General features: G+C 40.4%; 1 protein-coding gene and 1 long non-coding RNA gene across 2 annotated transcripts in view; one reads left to right on the top strand and one right to left on the bottom strand.

Moving 5' to 3' along the window:
- CSMD1 (CUB and Sushi multiple domains 1) overlaps positions 1–17,375 on the bottom strand; it is a 998,673-nt gene that overhangs the window by 298,312 nt on the left and 682,986 nt on the right. The window contains exons 9-10 of the mRNA XM_081189289.1: positions 8,096–8,220; positions 3,384–3,505 (exon numbers count right to left, since the gene is read on the bottom strand). Coding sequence (XP_081045415.1) covers positions 3,384–3,505; positions 8,096–8,220 — 247 coding nt within the window. The remainder of the gene's footprint in view (positions 1–3,383; positions 3,506–8,095; positions 8,221–17,375) is intronic.
- LOC308584551 lies at positions 8,800–10,467 on the top strand. Its single transcript, XR_014006911.1, has 3 exons — positions 8,800–8,871; positions 9,314–9,386; positions 10,381–10,467. It is a non-coding gene; the product is annotated as an uncharacterized lncRNA (long non-coding RNA).

The following is a 17,375-nucleotide window of genomic DNA, read 5'->3' as shown; positions in this document are numbered from 1 at the left end:
CCCCTGACAGTTAGGTCCAGTTGTGGCCGACTCTGGGGTTACGGCGCTCATCTCACTTTATTGGCCAAGGGAGCCGGCATACAGCTTCTGGGTCATGTGGCTAGCATGACTAAGCCACTTCTGGTGAACCAGAGCAGCGCACGGAAACGCCGTTTACCTTCCCGCCGGAGTGGTACCTATTTATCTACTTGCACTTTGACGTGCTTTCAAACTGCTAGGTTGGCAGGAGCAGGGACCGAGCAACGGGAGCTCACCCTGTCACGAGGATTCGAACCGCCAACCTTCTGATTGGCAAGTCCTAGGCTCTGTGGTTTAACCCACAGCACCACCTGCATCCCTGATTTGCATCATACGGCAATCCTAAAACCTAGGATCAACCATAAAGGAATAATCACCCAGCAGACAGGTTGGGTGATTCAGGATACACATCCAATGCCTATGCCAAATCCTACTGACATCTGTAATCAATAAAGTTGTGGCCATTTGATCCCATGCTATTGGTCTTGTCATTCTTTTTTCCTTTGCACACCCCATGCCCTGATGGCCCAGGCTCACAGTGCCTGATCCAGCAAACCTTCTACCAAATATACAGGAATGGTACTTCAAGGACAATGAAAAGATAATAGTCCTCTAACCTCATTCAGAAGTGAATCAAGTTGTCTTTCATGTTATGAAACTGCCAATTTTTATTAGATTTTTTGTTCCCCTTTTCAACCTGATACACTTGCAGCACGCTAGGGACTATTTTTGAAATAGGTTTCTCATCTCAACAAAGTACAGCAGATTTCCCATTTTACTAAGAAAGTAGAGCGCTGGGAAAGATGAATGACGGAAGCTTGCAAAACAAACAGAGGAATTAACCAGGATATGGGTAAAACTGAGATGGGGAAATGTATTGCAAGAGACAAAGGTAATGCTAAAAGCCATACAATGCAGCGATAAACGGATTGCCATTTCCCTACTGCAGTAAACATGTGTAACAACCAGAATGGGCTTAAAGGGTCATAGCATGATTAATAACAAATCTGCAAGAGGCAGAGAAAGAGCTGCTTAATAGTGTAGGCAGTGCCAATTAAGCCAACTAACAAACTGCCAAATGGCTGTGAAAGTACAGATCTACCTGGCAGCCAGTTGACTGAGCTTACTCCTCCATTGCCTGATCCTGAAGAGGAGCCAAGGGGGCAGCCCCACCCGATCAGTTGGCATTCATTGAAGTATGTCCAACAGCCTGAAGGGGTGTCCAAGTTGTAATGCACCTCTAGCCAGTCAGCATTGACATGGGTTGGAACCATCCCTCACCTTACAGGTGCCCCCCAGCACACCTGTGATTTCCTGTACACATGTCTTGCCAGCCACGGCCAAAGTCAATAAGCCAAATTACAGCCTAAGATGCACAGCATGGAATAGGTGAAAAAAGAGGGGTCTACCAATCAGGGAACCCCTAAAAAAAACCTACTCAGTCCTGCAACTACTTGTAATGCACCTCTAGCCAGTCAGCATTGACATGGGTTGGAACCATCCCTCACCTTACAGGTGCCCCCCAGCACACCTGTGATTTCCTGTACACATGTCTTGCCAGCCACGGCCAAAGTCAATAAGCCAAATTACAGCCTAAGATGCACAGCATGGAATAGGTGAAAAAAGAGGGGTCTACCAATCAGGGAACCCCTAAAAAAAACCTACTCAGTCCTGCAACTACTAGGCAAAGGCCACACTGACCAGTGGGAGGGGGCACAGCACCAGAGAAGACTGACTAGGGAACAAGAGGATAGTGGTGCCTTACACAGAGGTGCTGACTCTTCCTCCCATCACAGTTTTTCGAACATTGGGACAAGAATATGCTCCCTGCAAAGTGATCTTCATTTTAGAGTCACATGGAGAGCGGCAAATTCCTTGCCTGCCAAACATGGTAGACTTGCATGCTCTGCAAAAAATATATATACAGATACATCTCCACTGGTTTCAATCCTTTTTCTTTTTCTTTTTTTTTGCATAGTAAAGGGTTCTCAAACTGTGATCTACTGAAAATACTGGTGATTCACAAAGTCCATTTGTGTGGTCTGCGGAAAGGATAACCACCATACATCCAAATACAGAAGGCGGATGAATTCTGAATTTGACCTGAGCCTTCATATGGCAAATGTTATACCCAACTTCACAGAACTTTGCTCACAAGAAAAGGAACATCCAAGAGGCATTGCTACAGTTATTAAAATGTGAGTTATGCAGAAAAAAAACAAAACAAACATTCATTACACTGAGATTCTCATAATTTGTCAAGTCATACTCTGGCTTCTCTTCAGATCATATAAAACTTTCGCCTTTTAATCAGAATTTGTCAAGTGATCTATAGGGGAAACGAGTTTTGAAACCACACTTCTAGTCCTTACTTCCCACATGTGAGAACTTCTTGAATTGACAGGCATACATTCCAAAACCTATCTCTGTGACACCACAGGAGATTTGAGAAATAAAGCAAAATGAAAAACATTTACTGAGGACAAGTGCTGATATTCTAAATATTTCTACAGGAGCAGCAAACATATGAGCATGACATTATATTCCCCACCTTGTCACAACTTTGCTACTCCCTTGATTGGCAACACACTTGATGAATGATCCAATTTGAAATGAAAATTATTATTTAAAACACATTTAGTTACAGTAGAAACCTTACACTAATTTTATGAATTATTGAAATTATATCACCTTTGTCTCTTTAGAACTTTGATCTTGCAGAAATTCTTCTCTTATGTTGTGTCACACACGCGAGTTTAACACACATATTATTTATTTATTTCAGTTATTTATAGTCGGCCCTTATGGATTCAGATCCTTCCATCTTATTTATCATAAAACCATGATCTTTAAACAAATTGCTTCCTACAGACTCAGTAAAAATAAAAAAATACTGATTATTAAATTATTTTAGCCATGTTAATGAACCAAAATGTCTGCTATTGCATGCAAACCAGTTAGACTTTGGGGTGTTGAAACCAATTATTCAAGTTTATTATACATTTTGATATTAGGACCAAAAAGTACTGGAATGGAAAATACAAAATACTAACTTTAATTTCCATTATTACCATGCCTCACAAGAGACAGAAATAATGAACAAAACAATGAATAAAGATATTTCCCCCCTCTGTATTTTTTATTATAATATTGGATTTGATAGCAAACCCACACAATTTGCAGTCAATACTGTTCAAATGCCACTTACACTGCTGTAGTTTATCAAAGTAAAAACTAGCGGACAATAAATTAGAGCATGCTCTTTTTTAAAAAAAGAAAAGAAAAAATGTTCTTTTTTAAAAAGCAAGCAAGCCTCAATTAACTCTATGTAATCATTTGAAATCCTACAAAGTGAGGAAGCATACCTTTCCTGGATCAAGTGTTGTTATAACCCACACACAATGTGCATTGTCCTCATACTGAACGGGATAATTGGGCGATGTGATGATACCACTTGGTCCACGGAGGTTGGAACCACATGTTCTAGCTAGAAGCATAAAAAGCATCAAAGCAGTAGGTAAGCTTCAGACATGGAGATTTATTTCAAGGCAAATTGGCAAACAAAATTAAAAGAAGAAAACCGACTGCCACCACCTACCAAGGGCAGGTGTACAACGTACCTATTAATAACATTGACATCAGTGGCAAAATTCATAATGATTCTAGTGGCAGTGAAACAATGGATAGCAAAATGCATGCATTTCACACAGATTTTTGTTTGTTTTCAAAACTATTAGGTGATGGGGATGATTTTGTAGAATGAATGAGTACTTCAGCTTCCTCAACATAGTGGCTGCCAGATGTTTTGGGCTACAACTATCATCAGCCTCAGCCAGCATGGCAAAAGGTCAAGGATTATGGGAACTGCAGTCCAAGAACATCTGAGAACATTTGGTTGGGTGAGGCTGATGTATTTGTGGGGGTTTTTTGTGTGTGTGTTTTTGCTTGTTGCACATACTCCACCTCCACATCTTCTCCATTCATTGCTATATTTTTGTTGCAATGATGCTTCATTTTAAGAACAATCTAAAGACAATATGTAAAATAGCACAACACAAATGTATTTATAGTATCCCTGCTTGGAAACCTATGCCTGGTTATAAATACGGAGTATTTCAGAAGCTTGCATAGATTTTAATTAAATACGCAAACTGAGCAAGTCTTTGTCTACATGGTGAGATATTTATTTAAAAGCATTTCTAAACTGCTTAATATTTAAGAGTATCTAAGTGTTTTACAAAAGTACATCTTAAAAACGATAAAATAGTATCCTAAAAGACAGGGAGGATTCATGTACAATAGGGATATATCATTATTAGGAGGCAAAACTTAACTGATTGGTGTGTTTTTTTCAGAAGAAAAAAGTAAACATGAAAGAAAATCTTAATTTCACAAGCTGCTTTTGTTTCTCACATCCAAGTCTTGTGAATGTGCTAAGAATACACTGACACTGCATCACACTCTGTTCAGGTTCAAACCCTCTAAAAAGGAATTTTAGGACACACATACTGATAAACAATCTGGCCATATGTTGAAATTGGCACAAATTTCTTTTTTCCAAAACCACAAGATTACTCTTCTTTTTGACTTCAACTTTTAATTTTAATTTTATTTATCTATAAGCATTTCTAAACTGCTTAATATTTAAAAGTCTCTAAGTGTTTTACAGAAATATGACATAAATACAATAAAACTGTACAAGGTGGCATGTCCCATTTCACCAGTTGAGGTGAAACAGAAAGCACCACCACTAAGAACTAAATTGCTGGTTTGTGTGTTTGAGCCTGTGTGGTCGTAGATAAAGTGGTACACAGTAATGATAACTGGGAGACAGAGAAGACCAAGGAGCAGGGGGGGGAATGGTCTAGAGATATTGAAGGACATTAGAAGAAACAAAAGGTTGATCTTTCCACATGGTAATTAGTCATAATGGAAACATAGAGGAAGGGATGAGAAGGCAGCTGTTATAGGGGGAAAGAAGTGAATGTAGAAGGAGCAGGAAGGACAGATAAAAGAATTTGGTAGTTTTGCAGGAACAAGCTATGAGTTGTGTGAAAGGGATAGAGAAACAAAAGCTTAATAAAAAATACTTGAGTAAAAAATGGAGGTGTGGGGAGGAAGATATATAATAAATAGCCACCTTGAATTCTGCCTTGAATGGGGAGGCTGAATTACAAATTCCTTGCCACAAGGAAATCACCGTAGCAAAGAATTTACAATTTCCAAAGAGAGATTAGATCTCAATTAAAAATGATGGCACTGGTTACCAGCTCATCATGCCAAACTGCACCTCTGCCCATCACTTTTTGACTGGCTCTGCCCTTGAACCACTATTTTGTGACTGAGTGGGCCTCGGTAATTTTCATCTTTTTCAAATGTGCCCAAGGAGTGGAAAATTTTAGAATCCCCCATCTGTCCACATACAGTTTTTCCAGGTCATGTGGCCAGCATGACTAAGCTGCTTCTGGCAAACCAGAGCAGTGCACAGAAACACCGTTTACCTTCCCACCAGAGTGGTACCTATTTCTCTACTTGCACTTTGATGTGCTTTTGAACTGCTAGGTTGGCAGGAGCTGGGTCCGAGCAACGGGAGCTCACCCCGTCACAGGAATTCAAACCACCAACCTTCCGATCGGCAAGCCCTAGGCTCAGTGATTTAGACCACAGCGTCACCTGCGTCCCCATATGATACCTAGCTGGGATCTATTTAAATGTGAATGCATATATTATCATAAACTGAAAATATGAGGTGATAAAAATGTGAGGAGTCTCAGTTATGCAAATGAAACTGCAAGGTTATAATTAACAGCAATCTTACATCCATGTGTTTCCAATTGATAAATCTCATTTATTTTGTACAGTCATTTTGAACAAAGGATACCAGCATTATGTTGTCATACTTAATCCTCATTGATTACAGTGTGAAAGTTAGTACAGAAGTACTTGATATGATTGTTATCCATTCTATATCAGTGCTGTACAGTGCACACTGTCAACGGACTACACCATATGCTTTTTAAAACATCCATGAATTGGACAATTCGAAACAAATGGCAAATTATCCATGGCTTCATTCATTCACATGAGTTTTATAACTGGCAGCTACTCACACTGTGAAGCATTGTAATAGATGTTTTTGTGCTGTTTGTAAAGTATACTCAATTAGAAAAAGCATCATGTCTATAATTACACAAAGTCGCGGCACTTGTTCAGGTGACAGCAAGATAGTAATATTGCTTCAATTTCTGTAAGTAATGAGCTGATGCAGCTTTTGGCTAACTTCTCTAGAATGAGATTGGCACAAATGCCAGAATCAAAAGCATAACTCAAGCCAAGAATCACTATTCTCCCTTGCAGTTTGTTTCCTTATAAGACTAAGAGGATGAATTAGATCAAGTCAGCTAATTACTTAAAGTGTTAGTGATCCTTCAGTGAAGATCAAAGTCGTAAAATAGTACTTATCTGTGATTTACATGGTAGAAACATATTTCCCCTCCCTAAGTATAGCCTAAAAGAAAGTCAGAATGGATTAATTTTAAATTTTGGCATATTGTAACAGTTGTAATTATGAATATTGTCTTAGAACTGAAACACAGTAATTACTGACTGATATAAGACAGATCTTCCATCTGAAGAACTGCATTATGCATCTCACTATATGGATAATATATGCATGCTGGTGTGTTGGTGACCACACACCTGGAGTAATAGAATGCATTCTATATCGTGTTTTCCTTGAAATTGTTCCAGAAGCTACAGCTGTGCAGAATGCTGTGGCCAAGTTGTTGAGAGCACCAGGTGTACATATTTTGCACCTATATTAAAGGCATCACACTGCTGTCAGTCAGTCCCCCAGCCACATTCAAGAGCCTGTTACCAATGTTCAAATCTGTGAATAACTTGGTTGTAGGTTGCCTGAAAGAATGCCTATCCCCATGTAGCCCTGTAATATCACTTAGTTCACCTGGGAAACTTTTACTCATAGCCCTATAGAATTTTCTGCCACTGACACTGCACTCTGGAATGCCGTTCCCCTCTGCCTTCCATAAAGCATCATCGATCAGTTCCTTCAGATGTCTTGTAAAGGCAGGTCTTTTCCTCACCCATAAGATTAGACCCCATTCTTACTGAATTCCTGTTTCTAATCTGTTCTCAGAATGGTGTTTTATGGGGGGAGGCTGTTACTGTTTAATTGTTTTTATACTGTATTTTTTTTTGTAAAACACTTAAGAGACTTTTAAATATTAAGCAGTTTAGAAATGCTTTTAAACAAACAAACAAACAAATAAAAGTCAAACTAAACATTGTGCTCAGAATTCTTTTAAAAGTGCTTGGACCCAAAAAGTCTTTGACACAATCTCAGTGTATTATTAGTACCTTCTTGAGACTTGGACATGAGAAACTGTTGCAGCTCGAGAAATTTGGGCTTTCTTTACTGTTTCCTTTTTTCTTCTTCTGAAAGATCTTTAGTCATGCTTTGCCAGTAAATATAAATAGATGCCTATTGTACATATATTCCCACCCTACTTCCCCAAATCCAGTCTACATGCCCCAGAATTAGACTGCAATTCCCATTGTCCTTAGCCACAGGCCATGCTCACTAGGGCTGATGGGATCTGCTCCAGCAGTACAAAAGTGTAGCCAAAACAAAGGTGAACTGAAAAAAATAGGCAGCGAATGGCATACAGGAGGCCTGTAGAACTGTTTAGCAAAGTGTATTCTGAATATGGAAAGGGGCACTAGAATCACTTCCTCTTTGGTTTAACATCTACGTGGAGCAGACATGTGCATGACCCTTGTTGCTCAAAATGTTTGTGTCTGGAAAGATTATGCATATCACATATGTGTCTTTGGCCCATACATAGGACATTGTGGGCGAACAGCCCTGCAAAGCTTCACCGTTCAAGTTTACATACTTTGCCAAACATGCCCATAACCTTAAAGGATGTTCAAAATAATAGAGAACCCAGATGAAGAGCAAGATTGGATAAGACCATTCATTCAATTTATGACACACTTCAACTGGCATGAGTAATTGCAGTGCCCTACCCTATTCCCTCCAATGAACACTACTCACCACGGCATGTTGGCCTATGGTCACTCCAAGCAGCCAGCGTATCTGTCACCTTTTGACAAGTGATGCTTTTCGTCCCTTGGAGCACATAATTGTCTTCACAGCTGAACTGAACACTAGCACCGACCCTGGGGAAAGGATTTAACAATACAGACAAGTTTCAGCTTTAGGTCAGTATACACTTAAGCTTCATTACACAAACTAAACATTATTGTTGAACTCACTGGTAGGCATACAACCAATTTCATTTGTCATTTGATATACTTTGTAAGGGAAGTGTCCAGCTTGTTAATTGTATCAGCTAGGAGGAATATAGGCTGCTTATAAACTGGAAGAAAGAAGGCAAGAAAACAGCAACAGACACACACAAAGTAAACATATTGCTATGCTATAACAAACTGATCCAATTAGCAGAGATCCTTTTCATGGCAGCATTGCCTATGACTCAAGACAGAAGCCCCGAGAAACACACTGGCACAGTTTTAAATTGGCACAATAGAATGAATGGAAAGTGAAGTATGATTGTAGGCTGGATTGCCACTGCCTGGCATTAGGAAAGGTGCTTGTGAGCTTGAAATAGCTGCATAGCCAGGAGAGCTTTGGCAGGCCAAACCTTGCTGTACAAAAATCTGAACAAATAACGCGGTGCTGTCTGATGCTGCAAAAGTGGCTGCTTTTCACTCGCAAAGGGAACATCTTCTAAGGAATTGCTTTTTCAAGCATTTTGGCTGTAACAATTACATTCACATTTATCTGAGATTCCTGGCTGGGTTGGAAAGGTATACATTTGAAATAAAGATAAAGACGTAAATGATAAATGAAATAAAGAAATGCAGTGGAAGGAAACTGAGTAAAAATCTTATTTTTTATTTTTTTAAAAATCTAAATTAAAAGGGCAGCACATCTCTGCTGCAAGGCTACATTTACCCTCCTTTCACATCAAGTCATTACTCTTAAATCCTACTAGACTGCAGGTGTAGGGCACTGAACATGTCGCATGCAGGACTCCTATGTCTTTTGCCTAGATCTTCATTAGATCACTATAGCAACAGGTCCCCAGTCCTTCATTTGCTTCTCTGCTTTTTCTGAACACTGATAGAGTTGGGGACACCAACAGTTTTGTTTCCAAAAGCAAAATGTGACATATTTCTAGTAGCATATGTTTTTTTCCAAATATAGAAGCAGGTTTCTGAACTTCTTCATCTTTTCCTTTTGGATCAGTGGAAAGAGTTGCCTGTTTCACACAGTGGGGAAGACTATGAAACGATATGGCACCGTGTGACGCAGCAAGCAGGTCAGCATCATTTTGAATGAAGAATGTAGATGAGCAATAGCCCCGGCTGCACAGAACCGCCTTCAGAGGACAAGGAAACACCATCAAATGTCAACTGGTGCTGGGAGAACTGGGAGCAGTAAAAATGCCCCCCTTTCAACCTTGTGGAATGAAGTAAATGATAACTCCAAGCTAAATTGTTCTTAGGTGTATTTTGGAAGTTTGGGAAGAGGATACTTCAAAGGCTTTTTTATTTTTCAAAATGCTTTTAAAAATGAGCCTCCATAGCCATGAAAATTTGTGTCCTGGGCTTTTTAGACTCATCTACCCATATACTATCTGAAACCAAAGGATTGCAAGATGTGATTCTTTTCAGCTCTCATACCCCACTAGTCAGACGTGTATCACACTTGCCAGTGAAATGCAATAAACAAATTGGGCAGGTATGCCTATGGAAAACAACAATGATGCTCCAAATCTTTTATTACTATCACAACAAGCAATATTGGCAAGTGTTGTGATAGCTCTTTATATTGTTTCTTTAAAATATAAGACAGTATGAGCACCAGGGGATAATATAACTAAGGGTAAAAAATTATGATAGACACAAATAATAAAAATTCTTAGTTTGATAAATGTAAGAATATGCTGAAGATCAAACAGGATTTATCCTTGCCCGAAATTCATTGTTTCAAAGGCTTATGTTCTTCTGCGCCCTTAAGTACAACAATTTGTGAAGCAGTAGGCAATCCCTAATACTTCACCAAAGAGCTCAAAGTTGATTACTATGAATTATAGACTAGAAAACTAATAAAGAATTAGAGCAACAGGTGTTCATTCAAGGCATCAGTCATCAGCACACAGAAGCAGCAGAACTGCTGTTCACAGACAGACAGTACCTGAAGAGGCCCCACGTTCCCAGGAAGGGGTTGGGGACAGAAACTAAGAACAAAGACTTCTCAGTGACCTTTCTTACAATGATGTGAAATGAACAGTGATTCCCCCCCTCCTGCAGCTCATTATCAACAACTGGCAATTAGAAAATCTGCTTTAGTATCAAGCTACAAAAGTTAACATTATAGGAGCAGAGATGAATAAACTTTATCGCTTCTCGGCCTTTTGGCTAAGATCAAGTGTGTGTGTGTGTAGAATAAACTTTACTCTTTAGTGTATTCAGCTTAAAGGTGGACCCTCTGCTGTTGCGTTTGATCTCATCTGCTCTCTTTTCATAATAATTTGTAACCCAACAAATTGGAGCTTTCATTTGCTGTGTAGACTGCATAAGGTGTTGTCCGTCTCTTGTTCACTCTCCTTTCTAGAATCAAAGAGTTGCTAGTTTTGTTTTGTTTTAAAACGTGGAACAATGATTAGCGGAGCTAGTTTTGGGGCAAAATAGCAGCAACATTCTCTCAGAAAAATGCCTGCAGAGCTCACTGCGTTACCTTGTTGGATATTAAGGAATATGATGTATTATAAGAGGAGATGGGCTAAACACCTTCAAGATTCTCTGGGTTTGATGGCAGGTCAGTTTGCTCATGTTCAGGAACTCGCTCTTAGAATCATAGAATCATAGAGTTGGAAGAGACCACAAGGGCCATCGAGTCCAACCCCCTGCCAAGCAGCTAATAGTCAAAGAAAATGTAATGCAAAAGTGAGTTATTTATAAATTCCAAGGATTTACCCAGTGAGGAACAGAGAAAACAGTGAGTGCGCATTAGCTGGTGATGGTTGTGGTGCTGTGTGTATGTATGCACACATGAACCCAAAAGAAAGTGACCAAAAGGCAACTCTGAAATCTGGATTGTATGAACTGATGGAAATAGAGCTAGCTGTTGTGCTTCGAGCCCCAAAACCCATCCCCCATGGAAATAAAGACACAGTGGAGACAGAATTTAGTTCAAATGTTAATGGGCAAATTTTGGCCACAACTTAATTAAAATGCACAAATGTGACTGGTATTGGTTTAGGCATTGGTATCAAACTATATCTGGCTCCTGCCCCACCCTGCAGGAAGCCTGGAAGGGTAAAGCAGGGGGAGCTTCATCAATGGAGGGGTCCTAGCATGGCCCTAGCCCCTCTCCGGGCTTCGGAGGAGATCCAGACCCCCAGATTCCTTTAACGGAATACCCTATTCATTGGAGGGGCAGGTGATGGCCGCACCTCCCCTCCCCACATTCCCCTAAACCAATGCCTAACCGCCAAACCTTACAAAGTTGTGATGATTGCTAAGAGGTAGGCAAAAGCCAAGTGGCCACAGCCAATCTGCCACATTGGGAAAAATTCCTACCTGGCCCCCATTCCAAAACAGGCGACCAACCAAAGTCCAAAGCAAGGCCAAACACGACCTAATTAATGGGTGGGCGGGTGTTTGGCAGCACAAAGCAAAAGGAGGTCCCTATGTCGTGCTGCCAAATAAATACCCCCAACCCCCAACCTTGCCACGCTGCTGATTGGCTAAAGGCCATTGGCATAACTGTGGCACCACCGGCTTGGAGCGGGGCAAGCCGCGCCCACAAGCCAGTTAGGGAAGAGTTTCAGGGCTGAGCACAACATGGACCCTCTGTTAGGAGGATCTAACTTTCTAAATATATGCAGAGCACAATCCTTTACAAGTTTAGACATCCCTCAGGCAAGGTGGATTTGAAGAAGGAATTGTCACAAATTATGTACATTTTATGGAAAACAAGACGTAGTGCTGAGATTTAGGATGTCTCCTTAAAAAAAACTGACACACTGAATTCAGTGTAATAGGACTGCAGCCTTGGTATTAGATTGATATCATTGCTTTTAAAAAAAATATGTGAGCAACTATATGTAATGGCGAAGGGCTGAGTAGCAGTTTAGCTGTCATTGCACCATAAAATTTCAATTGCATTATTAGTTTTGAACCCATGGGGAGGCAATCTCCCAGGTAAAGTGACAGGAGCAAGGCAAAAGAGAGAAGGGGAAGGGGGAGAACGACACCAGATGAAAACCATTCTTTAATTTTAAATGTTAAAATGCTAAAATCACAATAGAGATAAAAAGGCATTGATACGTCCAAGTCCAAGTCATTATTATATTTTAAACTACAAGACCTTTACAAAGAACTTGTCAGTACTGAATCAGCAGTGGTTAGACTGACTTTAAAATGAACTTTCTTCCTTTTCCATCAATTTCATTCACTAAATATATTTCTCCAGACTTGGAGAGCCTTTGAATAATGTGCCTGCTCATGTATTGCAATTCAGCCTAATAGTCACAGTCATTATTCTCCTGACAAGTGCAATAGCATTTTTTTCTAGAGTCTTTACTTGAACTTATGAAAACAAATCATTGCCTTAGTCATGCACTCCAGAAAATATTTCATTTAAAAAAAAACAAAAAAAGTGTAAAACAAAAAATAGTACCTCATTCTTGAGAATGGTGGAAACTAGAGCCTGCCATGCTTTCAAAACAAATTACTGCAGCATTTGTTGTTGTTGTTGTTTTTAAATATGAATGCTTTTGTTAACATAGTCCGTGAAAGACTAGCGTGGATATTTTTTTCAGGTGCAAAGGAAGCTAAAAAGACAACCATTTCCCTTTTGGTTGTATCTTAACAGCAATGACTGCAAATGACGTTCAGCTAGATGGAGTGCTAAGGAACAGACTCAGATAGGATGCTTCTATGTGACTCCCATTAATAAACTGTGCAGGAGGAACATTTAGAGCCTCCTTTAGTTTTGTATATATTTCTACCTCACTGAGAAGTGGCATTATGTGCTTGGAAAATAAATAAAAATACTCACAGGAAGGTGATTCTTCCAAACAGGTTAGTTCGAGTCATGGCATTAATGAAAATCATTCCCCTTTCAAAGGTCCAGAGATTGGGGTTGATGGTGAACTATTTCCATTTTGGGAGATGAACATTTCCCATCATCCCTAGTAGGAAATGACCGTGTGTTCTATGATGCCAGACAGAAGGAGGCACTAGCCTTTCAATGTTCTGCAAGGGTCCTCAGTTATCTAACAAGGCATGGGTAAAGCAGCAACCTAGATGAAGCCGCTATTGGAAGCAGTTACTCTTCCCCCACCCCATCCTGGTCCCCAAATAAAGCATTCCGCACCTTGGAGGCAGAATATGGTGCCATGATGCGGCCAGGGGATTTGCTCTCCATCATGCATCCACCAAGAGGTGTCTATGTTCCAGTGGGGGGTGCTAGACGAGGATCACTTCAGTTAAGTTGGGGGGCATAACTAATGTTCCGCTCACCCACCCCTAGTAAGTTTTTGTGCCTGCCCATTCATCTCTAGGTTTTATGGGCAGACGGAAGATAAAAGCAAACATAGCTTCTAATAATGTCTAGTAGTTTAAGGCTACAAATGTATCTTTTGGATGCTTTGATTGAAAACATGTCTTAGCGTTATGGACCAATTCGTTTCAGTATATTTGACAAAAGGAGTCCAAAGGCTACATCTTGATTCGATGCACTTTTCCCTTCTGCTCGTTGTAGCTGAAGAGTTTCTAGCAGTTACTTGAAATTTATTCACCAGAATCCTCAAGATTCTATCAGACGAATAAGTGACATGAGCTGGAAATTTTTGCTTCAAGAAACAAAATCAAATTGATCATTTAAATATCTTTAGCTAATTGCAAAAGCAGTAGACCAGTCCATCCCATTGCCAGATGTTGCCATTATGTGATGTAAACACAGTGTAATGTAATGAGACAGCCATTCTTCTCAACTGATATAAGATTCTGACAACACTGGCGATGCTTTCAAACTTGGATGCATGAACAAATCTATTTTGTTTCAAGCATAATGAGAGCCAAGAGATATTTTTCTGCCTCTATAGTTGAATGCATTATAATGCATGTATAGGGAATGTGTGTTCAATGCAGCTTACTCCTTAGCAAGCATGAAGAGAACTGAACTGCCTGAGTATTTCTAAAAAATAATAATAATTCCAGGCTACTGTAATGATCAGGAGTACCAAAGCAATATATTTACTTAAACCATAAAGCACGGCATTACACTCTCTTGTTCCTGTCCTCCTTGTAAAATAGGACTAGGAGTAAAGAATGATCAGATAATCCCATATGTAGGTATCAGGGAAGTTATGAAAATGGTATGGGCAATATGAACACCTGGCTTGGAGTAGGAATGCAATCATATACATGTCTTTTCTAAAGTCCCATGAAGTTAAATGGGTCGGGCTCCCAGTTAAGTTTATAAAACAAGGGTGAAGACCCTACGGTCCTGCAGCTTGTGTTGGACTCAAACTTCCAGCCAACCAATTTTAGCGAGGAATGTAAAAAACAACACCACCAAAACACATAACCAGTATAAGACTGCAGATCAATACAAAATACAGGAGAAACGATAACCCAACACAAGCAAGCAGTAGCAGTAAGTTACAAAGGAAGAAAATCAACAACTAATGCATGAGTAATTATTTATCAAGCAGGTGATTTCAATAACAATCAGAAGTTTTTATACTGAGGGATACTGAAATACATACTTAACCTAGTAAAACAACAAAAAATATTATGAAATTTCATGATGAACAAACCTACAAAACCCAGAAGTGACTGGAGGGAGAAGCAGTCAGAACAACTGCAGAGCAGGTAAACCTTTGCCATCTCTCCCTGCTTTGCATTAAATGCTGCTGCCCTGCTCTCCCTGCAGAGAGAGGAGAGCCACTGGGTTACACCTTGAAAAGAACACTCCCTCACTTATTTGCAGCAACTGGCCTTGATCCTGGGCTGGGTGCAGAGCGGTTTTTGTTTTTTTAATGTGTCTGACTTCTGAAATACTTCTGGCTACTTCCAGGAATCCATGCTGAGATGCAATAGGCAACCTTCTCCAAAGGTAAGTAGTATTTCAGCCTTGCAAATGACCGAATTATAGAATAAGAGCTGATGGAGGAATGAGGCAGAGTGGTTCAGCAGAACCTGATTTAAAGGAGGTGATGCTGGAACTTGATGCAGCTGCAGGGAGCAGCTTTCTCTGTGGGGTGGCTAATTAGGTCTCATATAAACCCTTCATTATTTAATTTATGTTCCAGGGCACACTAGCAATTCTATGGAACATATGAAGATGCTTTAGATAGCTAGCTAAGTGCTGCTTTTGTTAACTTGTCAGCAGCTCAGAGCGTCTCAGGCAGAAGTCTTTATCATCATCTGCGATGATCTGAGGGTGCCAGGAACTGAACTTGTGACCTCCTGCATGCAAACCATGTGCTCTGCCATTGATTTGTGATCTGTCCTCATTTGCTCACACACTGGTTTGCTCCAACACATATCTTTAGCACCTGGGAAGAGGATATGGGTTTTATAATTTCCCTTTGCCCTATATGCCAACACTCCACATACATAGGAAAAGTGGAAGACACTACAGAAGTTGGTAACATCTCTGTTGGTGAAACTGTCCTTTTTTCCATGTTATGAAATTATTTCGTCTTATCCAAATTACCTCGTCTCCCCTCCTGCTGAAGGAGTGATTTCTAGCTTTTTGAAGAAAACTGTTTGATTAAAAAGACTGTTCTATTTTCCTGCTTAGCGGGATGAATAAAGAAAGTTGCAACTCGTCAAATCTGCCTTTGAGGCATTGTGATTGCAACAAAATAAATTGGCATGATGCAGGTAGGAAATCTAAAGAGCTTCCCCAAATTTACAGAAATATACATAGGTAGAACAAATTTTACATACACCATTACAGTGGTACCTCGGGTTACAGTCGCTTCAGGTTACAGACTCTGTGAACCCAGAAACAGTACCTCAGGTTAAGAACTTTGCTTCAGGATGAGAACAGAAATTGTGCAGTGGCGGGGGGAGGCCCCATTAGCTAAAGTGGTACCTCAGGTTAAGAACGATTTCAGGTTAAGAACAGACTTCCGGAATAAATTAAGTTCTTAACCCGAGGTAGCACTGTACTGGTTTTCCAAAAGAAAGAGAGGGAGAGAAAGAACTGTTGACTTGATAAAATAGATTATTCCCCCCCCCCCACCAGGGGCATAGCGTGGGGGGTGCAGGGGGGGCGGCCGCACCGGGTGCAACATCTGGGGGTTAGGGGTGCAAATCCACGGGTTAGGGGGCGCAAATTACTTGCCTTGCCCCAGGTGCTGACAACCCACGCTACGCCACTGCCCCCCACTATGACTTCCAGAATGAAACTAAATGTAGGAAAAGGGATATTTTAAACCAGGAATGGGGATCCTGCTGTTCGTACTTCTACTTCCATTATCCCTCACCACTGGCTATGCTGTCTGGAGCTGATGGGAGGTGGAATCTGGCAACATTTGGAGGGCCGCAGTTTCCCAATCCCTGATTTAAATCCCCAGGTAGAACCATTTTGAGACCCAGTTCCTAATTCAATGTTTCTCTCCTGCTCGGCAGTGCCATTATTATTACATTGCTCCAGATCCATTACTAAGGCTGTTGGGTTTTATGCATGTTCCCATAGCAGAGTCGGCAATTGCAGCAAGTGCCTTGGTAGGTGCACAGGTTTTCTAGGTATGTCATACTTCAAAGCAGCATATCTGATATTATATGAATCACCACCACCCTATGTAGTTCAGCAATGTAGGCACTTTATTTTAATAGGGGGTATCATGGCGTGCAAAATATTGTTCAAGGCACGCAATATAGGATTCTAGAATAATACTCGTTTATTATCTAGTCATAAAACCACCGCAAAGCAACCCCCTCCAACCCTTTGACTTATTGCTCTGAATATGACATAATTAATGGGACACTATTCCAGTCTGGAACTGTGTACACGCTATTCACAAACAGATGCAGCTTAATTCATCCAGGTATTGTTATGATGGAATTATTGGCCCTAGGAAAAGGTTATAGGAGCTGTCATTCCTTCAATGCCCCAAGAGTTGCAGTTTTGGGCATGCTACTATTTTTGTAAGATGGTTAGACAGCCAAATTGTTACCCACCCTTCATAGTAAGGTCTGAGAAGCAGACAGGCAACCCTTGCAGCTGTTTCAGGGTAAATGTCCCAGCCAATCTCTGGGCTGCTGAATTCTGCACAAGT

Source organism: Podarcis bocagei, assembly GCF_964188305.1.
Source record: "Podarcis bocagei genome assembly, chromosome: 3".
In the NCBI taxonomy this organism is placed as follows: Eukaryota; Metazoa; Chordata; class Lepidosauria; order Squamata; family Lacertidae; genus Podarcis; species Podarcis bocagei.
The sequence above is the reverse complement of the archived record's forward strand: the minus strand, read 5'-3'. Positions and strand labels throughout refer to the sequence as shown.